General features: G+C 40.5%; 1 protein-coding gene across 2 annotated transcripts in view; it reads left to right on the top strand.

The window, feature by feature from the left end:
- RERG (RAS like estrogen regulated growth inhibitor) overlaps positions 1–20,342 on the top strand; it is a 105,701-nt gene extending 85,359 nt beyond the window's left edge. For both annotated transcript variants that reach the window (XM_072355519.1, XM_072355527.1), the window contains exons 4-5: positions 14,170–14,243; positions 15,802–20,342. In XM_072355519.1, the coding sequence (XP_072211620.1) occupies positions 14,170–14,243; positions 15,802–16,209 (482 nt within the window). In that variant the 3' untranslated portion in view covers positions 16,210–20,342. The remainder of the gene's footprint in view (positions 1–14,169; positions 14,244–15,801) is intronic.
- Positions 20,343–22,209: the final 1,867 nt, after the last annotated feature.

The following is a 22,209-nucleotide window of genomic DNA, read 5'->3' as shown; positions in this document are numbered from 1 at the left end:
CATTTTTGACTGTTAAGAGGAAGGATGATGAAGGATTAACAGATATTAGAACTCTTGTTGTAGGAAAGCAATTCTCAGAACAACCTGAACACAAATACATTCTTTCATCTGCTAATACAATTCACTGATGAATGTATTGATATATGTTACCTGTCCTGCATAATAGGATGTTCAGTATAATGTTTAATTAAATTTCACACTTCTATTATTAATATATCACTTTCAGAATTTGGCGGTAGAAGAATATACTGATAAAAAAGGCTTTACATACCAAGTTCATTAATGTCTTGTAGGGATACTCCATACAAGAGTATCCTAGCTGTGTTGTTTAAGCACACAACCTAAAATGTAAGCATGCTTCAAGATTTATTATTTTTTGCCCCATTATGGAGGCTGTGTGTCCTTTACAGCGTACCAGCCTTGATCTTTGTTTCTGTTTTCACAAATTAATACAGCTACAGTCCAGCCATGTCCCTCAGGATTGTCTTCCATTAGCATCATCAAAGCTTTAATGCAGACAGTACTCCTATCTCAATAAAATAAAAATTAAATCTCTTTTGACTGACTGAATTCTACATTCTCATCCAGTTTGGAGGTTGACAGCTTAGGCTATGTATTACAGCTATTGTGAAGCTAAGTGCTTTAGCCTGCCCAGAGGAAAAGGTTTCAGAAATGCATAAACCAATAAATTATTGTCAGTGATCTGTTTCTTAATCATAGAAATCTCTGACGGGAGATATGTGCACTAGAAACTTTTTTGAAGTACTGTTTTTCAAACTGTGTATCACAACAGGATTCCGAAGAGGTTCTGAAGCATTAGAAAACACATCTCAGGAAATTCTAATCATTACTCAGGCCTTCGGAGATCAGTCAGAAGGACTGTACTTTCAAAAGCTTTCAGAAACAGTGCTTTGAAGAATGCATTCCTGGCTTTATCATGGTCATCCTGGGTTGACTTAGTGTCCAGTTACCTGTAAATACTGCTGAACTGAATTTACTGAAAAGTTTTTTCAGATTTGTTTCTTCTTAGCAATAATAGACTTGCAGTTGGGTGGAAAGAGTGACATCTATATATTCCACCAATTTAAACAGATGCAAACCATCCAGCTACTAAGCAGCAGGAGGTTTTGCCAAAAACCACTGGGTCTGTGACAAAAGTGTCATTTTTATAGTTTATTTCTTATGTCAAATTCTCAATCCCCCACTAGAACAGATAATTCCTATTTTTAGGAAAGCTTTCACCAAGCTGTACTAGGCCTGATGGAAATTCAGCAGCATCCTAAGCTAAGTATCAAGGTTAAACAAATAGACTCTTGTGCTCTAATTCAAGGGTGGCATATTTTAACTGGAAAGAAAAAAAGCCATACATTATAGATATTTTTTTAACTACTCTAACCTGCCAGAAGAAAATGAAGGACAGTATTTTTAGCAGTGTCTGGACATGCTGCTGCATCTCCAGGAGCCAAATTAAAAACCACGAAATAACATTTTCTGGCAAGAGCAACACCACTGAATCTTGCAAGTCTCGGCACGTGGAGCTGCCAAGGAAGTCAAAACTTTGCATTTCTGCCATTTCTGTTCATGGTACTGGATCTGTGGAGGCACTGTTATGGTAGCTGCATCTTCACCAAAAGTACATACATGTTATTTTATCATTCTCAGCCAAAGGATAAGAATTGAAGCAAAGGTCATTTTGTGGGGAGCATTAACTGTCAACCTTGACTTCTCTGTCATTTCTGCTTAGCTGGAAAGTCACTGTCACCATCACGGCATGTTCTTATTTTTCTCTTGGTTTACTTGGTTGTTTTTTGAAAAGGTGCCTAGTCACTCAAACTATGTGGTTACTTGGCATTATCAAGGTGAATGAGCTTCATCTTTCAATATTTATCATAAATCATGCTAGTATCCCTTGCGTGCAACAGAATTAGAAGGTCCAAAGAAAGAGCTCTGTGAAGAAATAGGCTGGAACTGCATATTTTAAAGAACACATGTGCAGTTGTTTTCTAAAATATGAAGTATATGAATTCAGCATTAAACTTTGTCATTTTTAGTTAGTTAAATATGGGCTGAGAAGCAGGCTTGGGCCACCACATGAATTTCATCAAAAATTCACTGAGTGTCTTTAAATAGACTGTAACTTGCCAGTTAACAAGCAGATTCACTGTGTTAGAAAGCCTGAAAACCACCTTGGCTTACTTAGGGCACCATTTAACCAACAGCCTAAGAGCATTTCACAAACATAAGCAACATCTCTGTGGTGGTTTGAGTACAGAACTGGAAATCTGTGCTATATTTCAGTTTGGCTGTGTTGACAGATTCATGAAAACAAAGTATGAAAACAAGCATTGCTATGTGCCATTTCAGCAGGGCTTTCCAGGCAGCAGGCTGATGGTTGGCCTGCCAACATGGTGGCTCGGCTACCAGAGCAACCCACAAGCAATAAGCAACCACCCTCACAGCTCTCTTAGGGTTCAATCATCACTGCCAGTTGCTACAAAAACAGATGTGCATAAATGCATAGCATGTACCAGATGGCATCTTCTCAGGGATAGACATTTTCTATGGGGAAGGGTCATGTCAGGGTTGTAAAGCATTTTGTGAATAGCTGTTCTTCTCAACCCCAGTAATTAGGAGTAAGAGTCCAGATCTCAACAGTTTCCTCCATGAAACTGCAAGTGCTACTGGCACTGCCTAGAATTTAGTGTGCTTCCTAGGGGCAATCCCCTGTACAAATACAGGCTGGGTGGAGAATAGTTTGAGGGTAGCCATGAGGAGAAGGATTTGCGAATGTTGGTTGATAAGAGATTCAACATGAGCTGACAGTGTGCATTTGCAGCCCAGAAGGCCAACTGTATCCTGGGTTGCATCAAGAGAAGTGTGACCATCAGGTAGAGTGAGGTGATTCTGCCCCTGTACTCTGCTCTCGTGAGACTTTACTTGGAGTACTGTGTCCAGTTTTGGGACCTCCAACACAAGGACACAGAGCTGTTGGAGTGGGTCCAGAGGAGGGCCCTGATGATGATGAGAGGGCTGGAGCACCTCCTCTACGGGGACAGGCAGAGAGAACTGGGGCTTTTCAGCCAGGAGAAGAGTAGGCTTCGGGGAGATCTTGTAACAGCATTCCAGTACCTGAAGGGTGCCTACAAGAATGTAGCAACAAGAAAAGGGGAAATGGTTTTAAACTGGGAGAGGGTAGCTTTAGACTAGACATTAGGAACAAATTCTGTACTGTGAGGGTGGTGAGAGAGGTCACCCAGAGGCATTGTGGATGGAAACATTCAAGGCCAGGCTAGATGGGGCTTTGAGCTACCTGGTGTAGTGGGGGTCGTCCCCACCTATAGCAGGGGAGTTGGAACTAGACGATCTTTCTAACCCAAGCCATTCTGTGATTCACCTGCCCTCAAAGATGGAGAGGTACTGTCGTTCATGGTATTTAATTGGTTCAGCATCCCATTTTAAAATCAGAAGGGAAACAGGCCAATTCATTTTTTCCTGGAGGCCAGGAAAGGAGGAAAAATCTCAAAAACTCCTCACATCAGCATGCGGACAACACTGATGCTTGAAAAGTACTTAATGAGCAGCAGCAAATGACCTGCCTGCATCATCCATGACTGGCAGGGAGAATCTCCTTGGTCCAATGGTGAAAAAAGAAAATTCATCAGTTATGCCTAAATGAGTGCTTTTAAAATCCAGTTTTGTAGTATTTCACTGAAAATCCATCTGCTGTTCTGACTTATCGGGACAATTCACTCAGCTAGAGGCAGAGTTGGGATAACCAAGTCTAAGAAGAAATTATTAACAAAAGGGGGAAAAAAAGCAGGGGGGGAGAGGATATTATGAACTCAGCTGTGTCATTTGTTCTACTTTAGAACATGTGTACAGATAAGAGAATGAGGTGTTATGAGGTGTAGAGACATGCAACATCCATTTTTGCCATATAAGGAGGAAAACCGCACAAATAAAACCCCAAGGAAGTGCAGGAGACATATTCCTCAGTTCTTTCCTTGATTCTGTCATTGATTTGTTTCCTGCAGTCTCTCTGCCTCTACTTCTCACCTATAAAATCCTTCATCTCATAGGAGAATTGTAAATTCTTTAACTCTTCAAGTACTGATCCCTTAAAGACTCTCATGTTAAAGGTACACAGAAATACCAAATATTTCTGCAAAAACTGAATTTTAAACCAAACCATACCAAGACAAAACAAAAAAAACAAACAAACAAAAAAAACCCAGCAAATAAAGAGTTAACATTCTTGTTGACCTTTTTAAAACTCAGTTGGCTTTCTCACACTATCCCTAGATGTCTTTCTCTAGCTGTTCACATATTTCATACAACTTTGCTAATCCTCTGAAAGGAAAACTGTCTCTGAGCAGACAACCAGCCGCACAGAGCATTACAGACTGGCCCATCTATGAAGTTAAAGAGACAGAAAATGTAAGAGTTTATTTAATTTGAATGTGATAGAGAAAAGACTGTTCATTACTTTGATGGAGAAAGGTAACTATACGGAAACACATGTCTTAAGAAAAATAATTTTGCTAGGGTAACTAGATTAATAGTGACATTTTTAAGAGTATTTTCTCCCTTTTAACTATTTCAGGATTTCTTTAAGTTGCTCAGGTTTTTGTTCACTCTTTCAGTTGGGGAAGAAAAAAACACTGAGTTGGTGTTCAACCTAGAAGACAACATTAAATATACATAAAATATATGGGACAGCAATTTGTATCACTTTATCTCCTATTAGTTTATGAAAGGCCCATGATAACACTGTTGTTCTTCAACTGAACATGGAATGGACAAAGGATTGCACAGAGTTACTAGTTCGTGATGGAGGGACCGAGGTACTTCTGTTAATGCTTTGAGTTATCCAGAGAACTTTGACCAGCTACTACTTAAAACTTCCAAAACCATGGCAGTAACAGCAGAAATCACTCTGTGCAGATACTGTTTACCTTGGCAAGAAGGTTTTTCCCAATGGAAAACTTGTTGTAAGAAAGATTTTTTTTGTTTAGGAAAAAGAAAAATCAAATCAAACAAACACCTTAAAAGGGCAGTTTTGCCTATATAACATCTGTAGCTGGGGAGTTCTGGTGACAAAATGGAATGTTCAGAGATCACAGGGGCAGTCTGCAGATATGATAAAGTAATTAGCATTATAACCCCAGCAAGTATTTCTAGACTGGACCAGGCATCTGAATTTCTTTTCTGTACCCTAAGAAGGATAGATTCGTACAAACAGCATAAACAGAGTGGACTGTGAATATATCCCAACTAGCTTCCATCAAAATTGTTGAGAACAAGAAAAGAGCTTAGCTGTGGCAGCCAAGACCTCAGTAAAAATAGTTTATCAAGATAAAGATGCAAAACTATCTTTCTGGACTAAGTTTGTACCAATCCAGCCATGAAAAAGATCTGAGGTCCTCAAGACAAATTCATAGACACTTCTCAAGGAATGCCTTTGCTCTCTGGCTTACTCAGCTAACACATTCTCTGGGCAGCTGGAATACAGTTTGAAGACAGAGTCTTTGTCCCCAGGACTGCTTTCACTGCTGCAGATTGCAAGTTGAAGAAATGCATGTGTTTGTATATTGCAGATTTCTAGCTTTCTTGACTTTTGGCTCACTCAGCAAGTTTGTCTTAACACTCCTGAAGGCTTACTGCCTGCCTCTACCATAAAATCAGTAATTCCCAGCAGCACAGCAAAGAGAGAAGCTGCTTAGACAGCAAGCTGAACTTTTAACAAACAGGCCCACGCTAACATCAGTGTTAATAAATCATTAACTGATGGCCCCTTCAGCTATGGGGTATAGAGGTTGACAGAACAGGAGCCCTAGAGGGAACAGCCTGGGGAGGTCACCCCTCTCAGCCCCTTCCTCTTTCTGCTATCCAACAGTCTACAGAGTGCCATAGACCAGATCACTGGTATGCTAATGAAAATACCCATGTTCCATAGCAAGATAAAGAGAGGGGAGAGAAGGAGGCCATCATCTTGCCAAACTTTGCCTTCTGCATATTTCATCTGAACACCCATGTTGACAACTACGGCTTATCCAAGTGCCTAGACAGAAATAATGTATGTTGTTCATTACTGGCTTTTGGCCAAGATGAAACATAATGGTAACCAACCGTTGGAGGCTGGGAGGAATGGCTGCCAGTCTGTGTTTCAGGAAATATCCTGAAAAATGTGTATGCGTTTAATACTTTGCTGGAAAACAGCCTTATTTTCAAGCAATACTCTAGCCAATAACATCGTTAACTTCTCTTCAAAAATTACATGTTCCTTATGCTTCAGTACTTAACAAGTTCAGTCCATTAATAATCCAGATTATGCCTTGCTACCTATCTTCCCTTTTGTTATTCTTCCCCAAGTTCAGTACATTAGAAATATTACTTAACTTGAAATAAATTCAGTGCACATTATATCATTATTACTATGCTTCTTTTTAGTAGAAATTTACACTGAATGTATTATGGAAATGAAACATGAAAATACTTCCAGTTTCTTTAAGGTGTCTGTAAGAAAATGGATTGGTATGGCCTAGAGCACCTTAAACCCCTGACATTGGCTTCTAAGTTGCTCAAAGACTTGAAATGATGAAATTGCAATTGAGAGCAGCAGATGAAGAAGTTTAAAATAACATGGGAAGCAGTTACCCAAAAATGTGGTTTGTTTTCTTTCATATGGGCCTCAAGATGAAGATATCCTGATGCCAGTGAAAAAATAAAAATACTGCATTTTCACTGTTGCTGCACACACAGTAAAATCAGGAATGGAAATGGCTCTTCTTGTTGCAGCTACAGCTGCAAAATATTTTGCCCCCAGTTTTCTTGCTCATCATATTCCAAAATATTCTCCAGTTGAGAAGTTTCCAGTGCTTGCTTTTGGACCTTCAGGAGCAAAGGATTTATTTTGCTTGTTTTAGGTGTGAGAAGAGGCTCACCAGTTAGTTTTCATTTATATTGGCAGAAATAAGGTGCAACGCACAGAGCTTTGCTGAAAGACTTTTTGCCACGGTCAAAAGAATTCAGCCAGAAACGGTTTATTTAGATTTAGACAGGCATAATTCCCACCAGGAACTCTCTGCTTGGTGTTGGTGGGAAAGTTGAATCAGACAATTAGAAAAACAGTTGAGGCCTTGAAGTTTGCTCCCTACTAGTTAGTGCTGCCTCAGTTTTGTTGGTTTTGCTTTAACTTGCCTTAATGAATCCAGTTCCCAAGTACTTGTACACATTTTCTCTGCCTATCTCAGCAAAAAGCGAGCAAGGATGGGACATATACGAAAGGAACAGTAACACCATTCTCATCAAAGAAACCCAGTCTTAGCACTAACAAGAAGATTAAGTGGAGCACAATTCAACAGAGATATAGTTTTGTTCAAGAAAACTATTCTAAGCTTCCTATTTTGAGGCAAAAATGTTATTTATTGAAAATAATATTGAGTCATGTATCTCTCCTGCTCTACCTAGATAGCAAATTTTGATAATGCAGTATAGATCCATAACAACAAGAACTTCATAGTTAGTGTGGCTGTGTATACATTACCAATTCATTTTGCTTCCCAAAAATGTAAACATGATAAATCCAAAGAGCTTACTGAGCAGCAGACCTAACTGAGGCTCATTTGTTCTGAATTTGTTCTCCCTGTTTCATACTGCAGTAGCTTCTGTCTTTCTTAGCACATACTCTCTTGCTTCACAGAGCATCATGTTGTGTCCCCTTTATTCATCCAGTCTACCATGATGTCTTTAAAAATCTGCATGGAGTATGGGTAGCCACATTCTGGACTGTACAGACACATGTGCCTGTGAAGATGCCGGATCTTCCTGTGAATCTGAAGCGGGTTTGGCAAGGGTTTTACCCTCAGCCCAATTCTTATTTTAGCTAAACCTACAAGCTAAACCTGCTGCTTGGACTGAAAGCAGCAAGTAAAAGCAGCTTGACATGCAAGGACTCCCACTGGCTGCAGTGACTGCCACATGACTTTCTGTGCTCAGCTCTAGTCTAGCTGGTTTGCGAAAGCTTGCCATACTGCAGTCATATCTCTGATAACAGCAAATATAGCTTCATAGAAGGAAGACAAAAAAGCCAAAATGGAATTAAAAAAGAAACTCCTTTGCATGTCAACATATCAATTCCAAAAGCAGCATTCACAGTGGCAGAGTGCGTGTGACGCAGGGTAGAGGCCCGAGAATCAAATTAAACATCACTGCAAAAAAAGTCTTATTTCATACAGACATTCTAGTTTAAAACTGTGCTTTGACATGAGTGCATGCATGTTGTACAGTAATCATACATGTAAGGCACATCACAGGTACTGTATATGCTTCTGAAACTTCTGCCTCTGCATGTGTCAAGTCTTGGGGCTACATGTACCAAAACACATAAAACATTGATGAATGCAAGCCCAACTATCAGCGCTGTCAGACCCACATGACTGGCTTGCTTTCTGTAACTTTATACTGCTTTTACATGTGATAATGATGGTAAAATGATGGATTGCATATGATTTGATGTTTTTTTTGGTAAATAGTAAATAACCCAACTGTGCTTATTACGAGTTTCATAGTATCTGTTAGTAATGAGACATATGGAGGTACACAGCAGTGGATACATTCTAAGTACACAAGGTCTAAGCTCTGGTTGCTGTAAAATCACTGATGGCTGCAGAATAAAAGCACTCCTACAAGGTAAATAACAGATGGAGAAAGTAACAGATGCAAGCAAGAAAAATACATTCAACTGAGTTTCAGGAAGAGCTAGTCTGAAGGAAGAAGGCAGGGGAGACTTGACCAGTGAGGAGGGCACATTCAAGTTACAAGAGCTTTATAAAAGGCACCAAGTTCCTAAAGCAACAAGGAAAGGCAGAGGAGAAGTTTCACAAAGGCAGACTGAGACAAGGCTCTGGAGAGCATCCTCAAACAGCACCTCAGTTAGTAATGGAAGTAAACTGCTTTCCCGGTGGCTGTCAAATCACTTTGTTTTTTGTTTTGTTTTTTAACTATGATAGAGACAGATGCCATACTGATGGATGCCAAGGATCACAGATGTCCAAATGATGAGGGAGCTTATTCTTTTTAAAAAACAACAAACAGGAACTTGTATCGTGTAATCAAAAAGAATTATGGGAAATTTTAGTCTTTTGAACGTACTTCTGCATCACCATCAATCAACATTTTTACCATAACTTAGAAGATCGTAACTCTTAGCTACAGCCTTTTGGTCTGGAAACTCAACTATAATTATTTCACAGAAGCTTTTTCTAGGTCTCTTGCAGTTCTCAGATCCAACTGGCTGAAAGCCACCAGGACGGAGACCAAATTTTTTAACAGTATTCTTTGCATGTACTTATTTTATTAACCTTCCTTGACAAAATTGAACTAGAATTCTGAATGGGAACAAAGCTTGTCTCTCTGTACTTAGGAGCAAACAAACAAAACAAAAGAAAACCAGCAAGCTGTTCTTTAAATTTACATGTAAAATAGCATATGTCACTGTTCTGTCTTAACTGAACCTACTCCTACTGCAAGTTGGTGTTGTGTTGTTTTTTTTTTTTCCTAAAAGCAATAAAACCCTGCAATGCAAATATTTGCTTCCAGAGCAGTAGCATGCTCCTGTTATGTACTGCCTGTTCAAAACAAGCAAGTATTAAAAAGAAATCTTTAAATTGCTGCAAATATAAAATTGTTTGAGTTGGACAGGACCTTTAGAGGTCATCCAATCTAACTCCCCTGCAATTAACAGGGGCACCCACAGGTAGGTCAGACTGCTCAGAGCCCTGTCCAGTCTGATCCTGGGTGTCTTCAGGGGTGGGGCATCCACTGCCTCTCTGTGCAGCCTCTCCTTATTTTTACAATAAGGCCACCACCCTTACTTTGAAAAACTTCTTTTTTTTTTTCATGCAATCTAAATCTCTCCTCTTTTAGTTTGAAATCGTTTCCCCTTGTCCTATTAGAATAGACCTTGCTGAAGAGTCTGTCCTTTCTTACAGCTCCCTGTTAGATATTGAAAGGCCACCCTCAGGTCTCCCCACAGCCTTCCCTCCAGGTTGAACATCTTTGACTCTCATCCTGTCCACATAGGACAGTTGTTTCATTTCTTGAATCACTTCTGTGACCCTCCTCTTGACACACTCAAACAGGTCCACATCTCCTCTGTACTGAGGATTCCACATCTGGACACACTATTCCAGGTGAAGTCTCTCACCAGTGCAGAACAGGGGGGCCTCCGTCACCCTGCTGGACATGCTGCTTTTGCTGCAGCCCAGTATACTGTTGGCTTTCTGGGCCACAAGGGAACATTGTTTGCTCATGTACGGCTTGCCATCTGTCAGTACCTCCAAGTCCTTTACAGAAGAGCTGTGCGCTATCCTTTAGTTTGCCTAACTTATATTGATTGTTGGGGTTGACATGATACAGGTGCCAAACCTTGCAGTTGGATTTGTTGAACCTCATGAGATTCACCTGGGCCCACTTCTCAAGCCTGTCCAGGTTCCTCTGAATGTCATCCCATGTTTTGGGTGTACTGACCACACCACACAGCTTGCTGTCATTTGCAAACTTGAAGAGGTTGCACTCAATCCCACTGTTAGTGTCACTGTTGAAGATGCTGAAAGCATATGTCCCAGTATTGAACTATGAGGGACACCACCCATCACTGATCTCCATCTGGTTGTTGAGCCATTGACCACCACTCTCTGGATACAATCATGCAACCAGTTCCATACAATAGCAACCTCTTTAATCTAGTTATTGGGAATATTAACAGAAACGTAGAACAGCCCCAAGCAAACAAGAACAGGTCAGGCTTGCTTATAACAAAGCAGCAATGAATATGACTACTGTATTTCTATAGTGCTGTCATCTGGCACACCATTACTCCATCAACATCAGCTGTCTGCTTCTGCTTTAAGACTAAAAGTTCTGACATGGAGTCTACAGCAAAATACGGTTCTATTTTCTATCAATGGGATATTAGCCATATAACTATAAATATAAAATATAGGCATCACCTGGTGTAAATGATATTTTGGAGCTCAGAAAATTGCCTGGTATCATCTTGGGAGCCTTTATCACAAAGGCTGCTGGCACAATGCTATGCACTTTACTCTTTCTACTTGACCACTATAATGCAAGGATAAGACATTTACATCCTGGATTTGTCTGACCGATTTTAGACTTGTGAGTGCTTCTGAGGTATGATTCATCCCAGGAAGGAGATCAGACAAACTATATCCAGCATGTATTTTACTTCATCCACTCCAATAGGAGTCACAGTACTTAGGTGAGACACAGATGCTTGTATTGTGGATGGATTCAGTTAGAGAATCTCAAGTCATCTTTCTCTCCAGCTGTGTGTCTCAAAATAAAGAGTAGCACAGAGAAAATAACATTAATAAAACCCAAAGCAAGGCCACTTATTTGTAAAGTATCATGGGATCTTAAGGCTTTAGGGTGCTCAATGTGAACAGATTGGAAATCACAACTTCAGGGCTCATAACATCCAACCAGATTCTTGGAATGTTTCTGTTCCCTTGAAGAAAAAGCCATGTCTGCTATTACACCAAAAATGCTTTAAAGATCCAGCTGTTTTACACTCCTCACTAAAATTCACCCAGCTACCGCACATTCCAAAGGAGAACAGACTCACTTCTACTAAGTTGTATTTACACTAATCTGACCCCAATCAGTTCTACTTAGTCAGAATCAAATTCCGCCCTAAAGAAGTCAGATAAAGCGAGTTAGAGGTGCAACATGAAACACTGCCAAAGTACTGTTTCAAGAATTCAAATATCTCTTAAGAATCACACTTCTTTTTTGCAGCAGTCAGAATTGTGCTCATTGAGGTTCATTCTGCAGTTTTGTGGAGAAGACCCCTATGAGCTACTGCACTCTGCTTCCTGTGAAGATCATTTCACAGATTTGCTGGAAACATGGGCAGATACATTTTTTTCTGGACTTGTGTGGACCAATTATTAACAGCTATTGGTCAGGCAGGGCCAGCTGATTGAAGGCATCTAAGCATTGCAAGACCTAAATGAGTGAAGAGTTAATATCACATAACTCACTTGAAAAATCTCCTTGTCATACCACTCTCCTCCCAGGAAATGAAATCTGAGATGCTAAATCACAGAATTAGAGAACTGCAGGGGTTGGAAGGGACCTCAAGAGATCATTGAGTCCAACACTCCTACCAAAGCAGGTTCTTTACAATAGATCACACAGGTAGGTGTTCAGACAGGTCTTGAATGTCTCCATCAGAGGAGACTCTACAACCTCTCTCGGCAGCCTGTTCCAGTGCTCTGTCAACCTTACCATAAGGAAGTTCTTTCACATGTATTTCTGGGACTTCATATGTTCACGTTTTAAGCCATTGCTCCTTGTCCTATTGGTATGCACCACCAAGAAGAGCCTGGCCTCATCCATTTATGTCTCACCTCCCTTTAGATATTTATAAACATTAATCAGATCACCTCTTTTTCCCTGGGCTGAATAGATCCAGGTTACTCAGCCTTTCCTCAAATGGAAGATGCTCCAGTCCTTTTATCATCTTTCTGACTCTCCACTGGACTCCTCCTTTCCGTGTCATTTTTTAACTGGGGAGCCCCAAACTGGACAGAGTAGCCTAAATGTGTCCATGAATAGGGAGTACTGCACAGGGAGTCCCAACTTACCACTGGGCATTTTCTTCACTGAACTGGTTTTCTAAAGCTGTATTGCTTTATCTTCTGCAACAAAGCAGAGCTTTTGCTTAGCAGCATTCTCTTGCAGAAAGTGCTATAGGTAAGACATGCTGAGATTCTTAGATATGTCTTACTCTATTCTGTAGGAACAGTTTCAAGATCACAAAGGTGGATAATCAACATCTTTAATAGCCTTACAATAATAAAGAGCAGTGTGTGTTCTGAGGAGGGGAAGGGTTCTGCCTTGAAAAGAAAGAGAAAAAAACAACACAAAAAACACAAGAACATTCATTGCCTGAAGCCCTATGCAAGATTGGTTACCATCTGCCTAATTAAATTGACCATTTGTCCCTATTAGAGGCAGCTGTGCTATGTAAAGCAATTAAGGTGGCACTGGGCAGGGGGTATGGGTAGGGAAGTGACAGTTTTTGGTGTGGGAAGAGGGTGTTTGAAGTGCTGACATCACTGAAACATTCTCAGCTATGAAGAGGTGATACATTCAAGTATATAACCAAAAAAAGACACGCACCAAACATGAGGCCTTTTCAGAAGCTGTAACTCAAGAAATGTCCTTCCTTTAACATATCCTGCATTCCTTCTGGAGAGATTTACACCAAATAAAAGCACTGTGTCTCTGACAACGCAAAGCATTCATAGTAATGGGCCACAGTTTTACAGCATATGTGCTTGCCTTTTGATATAGGACATCTGTGAGCCAACGACAGCAATAAATCTCAATGTTACCATAGCTGAGTTTCCAAATTTTTGGTCAAACACTATCAAATTTAACTTATCAGCTCATTAAGATAAAACAAGCTCTTTTGTCATGAGGTTTCTGATTTGTTATGCAGTTCCAGAACCTGAGACACAGTAAATAAGTTCCATTTTTCCTTTACTATAGTGTGAATGCTTAATACCACTGGCTATCCTTATAAATCACGTAAGGGGAAATTACTACTTGAGCCCTTGTTATAAGAGGGGAATGTGATGATTTCAGTATGTTTCAAAGAGACATTCCTAAAATACCTAACTCTTCTGTCATTTTATCATTCTGTAAGGCCTGAGCATAGCAGTTATGTCCCTAATCTACAAGCATACTGGTTTTTCTTGTCAGACTTCAGGCTCTACAGTGACAGGTTTTTAGGCTGGATACATCCAGAGTAGCAGAATTTGTGTTTTAGAAGTGGCAGCCTTCACTTGAGCAAACATGAAAAACTGTCTGCAGTCTTGCACAGCTCTTTGCTGCAGGAGACTCAGTCCTTTTGATGGGGATAGAGTGTAGTGTTCACAGGTACAGCCTTTCATGAGTATAAGACATTGGAAAGGAAGATACAGAGTGAGAATATCGTCGCAGATGTAGAAAGGAACACCTCCAATAAATAAAATCTAGTGAAGTCATGTGTCGTGTATGTCTGGGGTAGCTGTAAGGAAGACAGAAAAAGTTACTCTTTTTTAATACATTTCACAAAATGTGTTCTTATTTTAGAGTCTACATATCGTCACCAAGCTACCATTGATGATGAAGTGGTTTCCATGGAGATACTAGATACAGCTGGTCAGGTGCGTGAGTGCATGTGCCAACATCCAATGCCTTGGCTTAGACAGGCAGCAGGGAAGGGGACTGCAGTGGTGGCAGTGTGGTGGGTGGTAAATGTACTCTGCTCCCAGGGACTGAGATTTGCTTCTGAACAGAGCTCTCCCTCCTCCCCCCATCACAAGGTTGCTGCCAGACCCAGCGTGCTAGATCCAGACCTTTCTGCAAGGGACCCTGATTACAGTTTTCAAACACTATAAGAACAAAGTCAGGATTTACACTGGGATTAAAATTATTTCTGCTTCATTCCTTGACTCAGGACCAACCGTATAGCATGTTATTACTATTCAGAAAGCCATAGGCTATTTCTCCAGTCAAGTGATGAGGCTCAAAAGCTTCTACCAGTGATTCTCAACAAACTATAGAACAGTTTTGTCATAGCAAGGACCCCCTTCCTTTCAAAACATCAGGCATTCAAGCTGCACATTCCCATGCATTTTGTGTGCTGGATATTCTTCAACAGAGACCCTGTTATAGTTGCCTGCTACCAGCCTGCCCATGACAGGCAGCCCATGACAGCTTGTCATGGTAGATCTCTGTATTGGGTTTACTTGACAAGGTTTTGTTAGCAGTGGGGCTGCAGGGATGACCTCTGTGAGCAGAACCCCATGCCACACCAGAGCCAGCCCCAGTTGTTCCAAAAGGGACCCTCTGCTGCCAGAGCTGAGCTATACGCAACACTGAGCGTGCTCTGGGAGATATTTAAGAAAGGGTTAAAACACTAATATGCAGTAACTGGTAAAGAAGAGTGAAAAATGAAAGAGAAGCAGCTCTGCAGCCACCAAGGTCAGTGCAGAAGGAGGGCTGGAGATGCTCCAAACATGGAACAGGAGTTCACTGCAGCCCATGGAGAAGAGCCCATGGTGGAGCAGGAGGTATGCAGAGCTTCTGCCTCTGGGGTGCCATGATAGAGCAGTGTGCCGCTAAAAGATGGTACAGAGCTGTGTTGGAGAAGTGCTTGGTGAGCTGCGGTCTATGGGAAGCCCAGGCAGGATCTGTTCAGGAAGGATGGCATCCCATGAGAGGGACCCCACATGGAGCAGGGGCAGAGAGTGACTGTGAAGGACAGGCAGAGATGGACTGACTACAGCCCGCATTCCCTGGTGTTGCACATGGGGAAGAGGTAGAAGAGGGTGCATAGGGGGATGGTAGTTTTAATTCACCGTGAGTTCTCGCTATTTTAGTCTGTTAGTAATAGGCAATAAGTTATATTAATCTCCCGACACTGAATCTTTTCTGTCCATGACAGAGTCCTTGAGCCCTTTTTCATCCCTTTTTCTCCACATATCCCATTGAGTACTGGAGGAGAAAGAGCAGTTGTGGTACAGTTTACCAGCCCATCATGGTGAAACCACCACAGTCTCCTATGCCATATAATAAAGTGAGCGATGTGTGTAGAGTACAGAAACAGGCAGATGTATGTGGCTTTCCAGGCTTTGGGGAAGCAGTGTCTGTCTGAATGAAGGCCTGGTATCTTTCCCAAAAATCATGTTCCTAATGCTGGTGTCTGTCTTTTCAAAACAGGAGGATGCTATTCAGAAAGAAGGACATGTGCGATGGGGTGAAGGCTTCGTCCTGGTCTATGACATCACGGACAGAGGCAGCTTTGAGGAAGTTCTACCACTCAAGAACTTGTTGGATGAAGTTAAAAAGCCCAAAAATGTCACTCTGATCCTGGTGGGGAACAAAGCAGACTTGGATCACTCCAGGCAGGTCAGCACAGAGGAAGGTGAAAAGCTGGCCACAGAACTAGCATGTGCGTTTTATGAGTGCTCTGCTTGCACAGGAGAGGGCAATATTATGGAGGCCTTCTATGAGCTCTGTCGTGAGGTACGGCGTCGAAAGATGGTCCAGGGCAAGACTCGGAGACGAAGCTCCACCACGCACGTCAAGCAGGCTATTAATAAGATGCTTACCAAAATCAGCAGCTAAAAAGATCTGTACTAAGCCAGAAAAGCGTTATAGAGAATATTAGCTTGTAGTAGGGACAAGGCAAGCAGAGCACATTTAATAAAAAAATGGTCAAAGCTTTGCTATTAAAAAATTAGAAAACTGAAACCACACCACTTTTTGAGTAGCATGGAATCAGACTTCTTCCTGTTTCAAAATGTATTATAGCCACACTACTTCGGGCTAACGTGGAAAAAACAAACAAACAAAAAAACTGCAAAGGACTAAATGATTGTGGGGGTTGGCACTTACAGAGTATTTTCTGCTTCTACAAGGCTGGCTCCAATCCCCTGCAAGTCAGTAGTGCCTAAACATCATTCCCAGCCAGCCAACTCCTCAGTAGCCACTTAGTTGGAGAGTAAGTCGGTCTTCAGCCCAGCAACAACCATCACAACTGGTAATCTCGAGGACTGAGGCTGCTGTGTTGTACCAGAAGGTTCATCTGACACCTTTCACCAGCTCTAAATTGGCGCATTGTGTGCTTTTACTCCAAACAGTCCTTCCTTCTTGTCATTTTGTCAGATCTATGAGCGCCGATGTTCTTAGCGAGTTATGCAAAAAATACAGTAAAGGTCTTTTTCATGGAATGTTTAGCTAGCAAAACAAACATTTCAACAGAGCTGAAGTTCAGCTGCTCTTTGAGATCCTCTAAAACTATAGAATTCATCAAGAAATAATCAGATAGTCCAGTGGCATTTCAGCGTGTCCTCCTCGACATACAGTATTGTACTTGGGGAAATGGGAGTGTATGCATTGGGAAATTAAACTTTAAAAATAACCACATTTCTTTTGATTTCATTATGGGTAGTTTTTAGATTTTGTTTATAATTTTGTTTTGGATTTGTTGCAATTCAAGTAGTTTTCCTTATTCTATCTTCTACTGAAGAAAAACTTTAATCATAGGAAGGCAGATGTTTAAATACTGAGCCCAAATGTATGTAGGCTGCTCTGAAATTATTGCCTCCTGTTTTTGTTTTTGCTTTTTTTTTTCCCATGTAAAGCTACAAAAACTACAAAGAGCACAATAGCACTATTTGGTAAAGAAAATTATTAGCTACAAAACACTACTTTTCAACACAGGTACCACCATCAGCCAGTTTATGCAGATAAGTTGATAGAGACACTCTTCATTTCATGGTGTAACAACTGGTGCATGGCCGTTTGAAAGATGGCTTGTATTTCATGTCACAGTCACCATTGCAGAAACACACCTCCCACTGCATCATTGTGCTGACACCCACTGTTTGGTCTCCAGAAACATTCAGCAAGTGTCCATGAATATCATTTGGTGCCATTTTTTCCACGTGAAGGAATTCACCGACACATCTTTGCCTCATACACACTTCCATGTCAGATGCCATTCTGTCAGACTGCCCCTCTGCTGCCATCTGTCACACAGCAACAAAATGTAACAGAATACTGGTGGGAAGGTTCAGCCTCTACTGCCGTACCACCAGCATCCACCTCTGACACTGTGGCCAACATAATAGAATAAGCAGCATTACTATTGGAGCAGCCCTTGTAAATAAGTTGTAAATGGGCTTCACCATATCAAAAGGCCATAATTTCCAGTTGTTTAACTTCCAGATGTTGCTTGAAGCACTCTGTGGTTTAAACCAGCACAGTTTTTGTGGTTTTACCTGGCATTTTCAAGTGAAAGTACATTTTATCATATTTTTGGTTCCTGGGATAAAAGACATCCAGTTGTTTTTTTTTTTTCTCCTGCTCTTCCCTCATGTCTCACATTGAAGCCAGCTATCAAGTTTTGCTCCTGTCTACTTGTCCTATTAACTGTACTAGTGAAGTCTTCTAGAAGAAGTAAGAGATACAGCAGCTAACACTGGAAGACTTTCTGACAGTGCTTGCCTCACAAATTACACTGCATCCCTTTAGGCATCTTTGTGAGCAGCTCAAACTGACATCATGTAGAACTACAGCCAAAGGGTAGGGTGACAAATGAGATTATTAGCAGTACTTGCTTCTGAAGAATAGTCCTCTTATAGCAACTGCTTACAACTTTATTCTCCTCTTTATTCTCCTCTGCTTTGCACTTCATATGGTTGTTCACCTTTGTGAGGAAATAACACCAAAAGGCCATCAAATCCAATTTGGTATAAATGTACAAGAGTGAGGATATCTGGTAGGACAGCACTTCATACAGTTGTAGGTAGCCATATAAATGATGGAACAGGCTGGAGAACCAAATCTGTATATCCCCACATACAGAGAAATGTCCCAAGTCAGGACTTCTCAAAGCTTAAAGATATTTACCAAAATGATTTAAAAAACAAACAACAAACACCCAGTTTGCATCAATGAAAATCACATTCAAATGCATACTATATATTTGCTGTTGTTTATTTTCTCTGTTTTCCCCATTGTAGATAGTGAAAACTCATTCCAGTCTTTCAGAATCAATATTTCTATTTTGGTCCTCATATTCAGGCACGTTGCCATACATCAGCCACACACTCTGCAATCAAAACCACCATGTGCTTCTGGGCAGGTGGTTTTGGCAACAGATTACATCACCGTCTCCATGACACATTTGTTCCCAAAGTATCGGTCATGCCTCTAACTGTTGTTAAATAAATAAAGAGGAAGAGAGGTTTAGCCATTTTTTAGTCCTGTTAGTAATACGGAATCAACATGAGTGTTAGATTAATGCACTGACAGTCATTAACTGAAGGTCTGAACTTGCACACATGTACATTACAACATTAGGAGAAAGAGTAAACATTTGCAAGTTCAGGCATTAAATCAGTCTGCTGTCATTAAAATCAGTGTTGTTGCATGAATCCACAGCAAACAAAATCCTTACCTGCAATCCCATAGGAACACAGCTGATGAGGAAAATCATCATGTTGGTATTCTAAGCAATGATTTATGCCTCTCTAAGAAACATCAACAGTTATTTTCTCTGAAATCCTGTCTTAGATTTCAGAGTAGAGCAGGATTTAAAATCAAAAAATTAAAAAATAAAATAAAAATTTATTATTTTTTTGAAAGTAATACATGAATTACAAGAGAAAATAAATAAATATTTGTATTAAGAGAACTGAAAGGAAGGAAAGCCTAAGGTATGACCATAATACTTTCCAAAAGAAACCCAGCAAATTATATCTTCTTTATAGCGCTATGGGGAAGTTATAAAATCTTCATGAAAGAAAATATTCCACTGTGCAAACATTACTTGTTACATAAAGAACCTCTAATAAAAATAGTAACATTCCTTTGAAAAGACTGAATTTGGAAACTGCCGAACATGATAAACATTCAGTCAGAAAGGAGGCTGCTATTTTATGACCTTTCCTCCCACACAAATACAATTTTCTTTACTTAATTGCTCTTTTTTTTTTTTTTCACAGTGTAAGAGGCTGCTTGACAAGCCAATTATGATAGAGTATATTATAATCTATTGATACATACTACATAGTATTAAATGCAATTTGATCTACTGTTCCTCACATGTAGCAACATATTATTGGCTATGCTATCAATGTGTCATATTTCTACAGTGTGCAAATTGAGCCCCAAAGTGGCCATGCACTAGAAAGACCAAATGCAACATTAATTTGCATTCAGTAGCCATTTTGCAGCAGATATCAACAGCTTAAATTCTGTTTCTGATGCTGCTATTTACACATACAATGCTAACAATCGGTTCCTCTCCTCTGCCCTTTCCATTTCTGCAAGGGAGGACAGGAAGGAAGAAAAACAAAAAGGGGGAGGAAAGGTGAAATGGACACTTGTTACCTACAAGTTGATTGTCATTTATGAAGTTTTTAAATATTTATCTTCAATTGATGAAGAGTTAGTTGTGCCCATGTTGCAAGACCTGGATCAGGAACCAAGACTTCCCTAGAACTTTCACAATCTTCGTATCTGGGGGTTCGGTGCAACCAAGGATGGAAGTGGGGGTCAGCCATTGAATTTGCACCTGGATCCAGACACGTTGTCCCCAAACCTGGGGATGGTTGCATCTGGCAGTTTGCTACAAGGCTAGTTGATTTTTATATATATAATGATCTGTATGCATTTTTACATTAAAAATATGAAAGCTTGTGCTTGTAGATAATATATAAGAAAATAATAATAATAAAAAAATGTGCTGTCTGTACTGAACTTGTATGCATTCGTTTTCTGTTAGTTATCTCCAAAACACTGTCATGTCGCTTTTAAGTGATCAGCTCCAGAATTCCTGATTCAGGGTTTTTATCCTTTATCTTAGGAAAACAAACAGTGAATTTTGCCTGAATAAGCACTTCAGCATTTGGATCAGTTTACTTGATCTTATTTGGCTGCTAAGCCTAGAATCAAGTGATCAAACAGAATCTACAGTGAAACGCAACCCAGAGAAGCTGTGGATGCCCCATCCCTAGCGGCATTCAAGGCCAGGTTGGATGGGGGCCTGGGGAGCCTGAGCTGGTGGTTAGCAGTCCTGCCCTTGGCAGGGGCTTGGAAATAAGTGATCTTTAGGGTCCCTTCTAACCCAATCCATTTTATGGTAACCATTTCAAAGCTGATCATAAGTCCCACAGTGCTACAGTTACTGAATGGTCTCAGTGAAGCACACTGGAAACCTTTCAAACTCATGCTGACTTAATAACATGGGTCTTTATCCCAAGCTTCTCAAGTAAAATCCCAGGATGAGAGGTCTGGGGGATTTATGCCACAGATTTGGATGCAGCCAAACACCTGCCAACAGATATGCTCATTTTCCAAAGACAAGCACAATCTCTTGTGACTCTGAAGAGAAGGTACATTATAAGTATCTTACACAATGTATAGTAATCGATCACACACAGTTTGGGTACTAGACTATAATGGAGAAAGCCTCATCACAGCAACTAGCAGTAAATCACTTCCTTATTTTCCTCCAAATCTGGGCCAATGAAGTAATCCAAAGCTTGATCGTGAATAGGTGAATGGCAGTGAGGATGTAAGCACCTCTGACAAAGCAGCATGTGATATCCAGATGCAGGATCTATGCATTGAGGTGAAGGCTCCCCAAGCTAGGTAAGGCATTTTTCCATTCTTAGCTTCAGTAGCACTGCAGAGCAGCTCTGAGTTATGTCAAGCTGCCCTGTAACTTGCTACAGTTAAAGTAATGCAAAGTAGGAGCAGTCACAATGGCTATATATAAACAGTGCTTGGTATTCCTTTTATCTTAGTTTTAATCTCTCAAACTATTTGTGTATCTTGACAAGATAAGAAAAATGGGGGCTTTAATTAAAGAGTTCCTTGGCAGTTTGATGTATCTGCCTTTATGTTCTTTGAAAAATGAGATATATGATGAAAACAGTGTCATCTTAGAAACTCTGATGTTACTCACTTTGGTTCCATTACAGATGCAAGACACTAATTACTGCAGGGTTATGACAATGCAGAGCAGTTTGTCACCCCTTACTTTGCAAGGTTACCAGGAGGCAATAATGATGGTCTGTGTGAGGCTGGTTCAGACTGTTTTCTGTAAACACATTTGCACACGAGAAAAGCTATTAGTACAGCTATCAGAGACAGTCCAAGTTCCTGGGGCAGGACTCCAGTGACACTAAGGACTGAAACCATGGATAAGTCAGGACTTTGGTTCACAGCCTTAATGGCCAACGACATGGAGAAAACACAGCCAGGCTGGCCCCTGCACTTGAAAAATAGCTCCTCTGTTTCTAGTCCACTGTACAATGATAGGAAATTCAGAGATAAGTTCACACTGCTGACAGACATTTAATAAATCAGAGAATAGGATGGAAGTTGATCATCTAACTTTTTCAGACTGGTCTCTTTCACCTCTGCTAGATTTGCCAAAGCAGAAGTAGCTCTGTTTTGTTTTTCCAATGTCATTGTCCTAATATAAGATTTTTTATATGGTAGATGTCCATTTACTTTGGTTTTCAGGGATGTTCTATGGACAAAGAGGCTGTGTAACAGCTCAGAGGTTTCTCTTCAGGAATGCAATATTTACAAATACCTCTGGATGTG

This window comes from Excalfactoria chinensis, chromosome 1 (genome assembly GCF_039878825.1).
Source record: "Excalfactoria chinensis isolate bCotChi1 chromosome 1, bCotChi1.hap2, whole genome shotgun sequence".
NCBI lineage: Eukaryota > Metazoa > Chordata > Aves > Galliformes > Phasianidae > Excalfactoria > Excalfactoria chinensis.
This window is presented reverse-complemented; position numbering and strand designations above follow the sequence as displayed.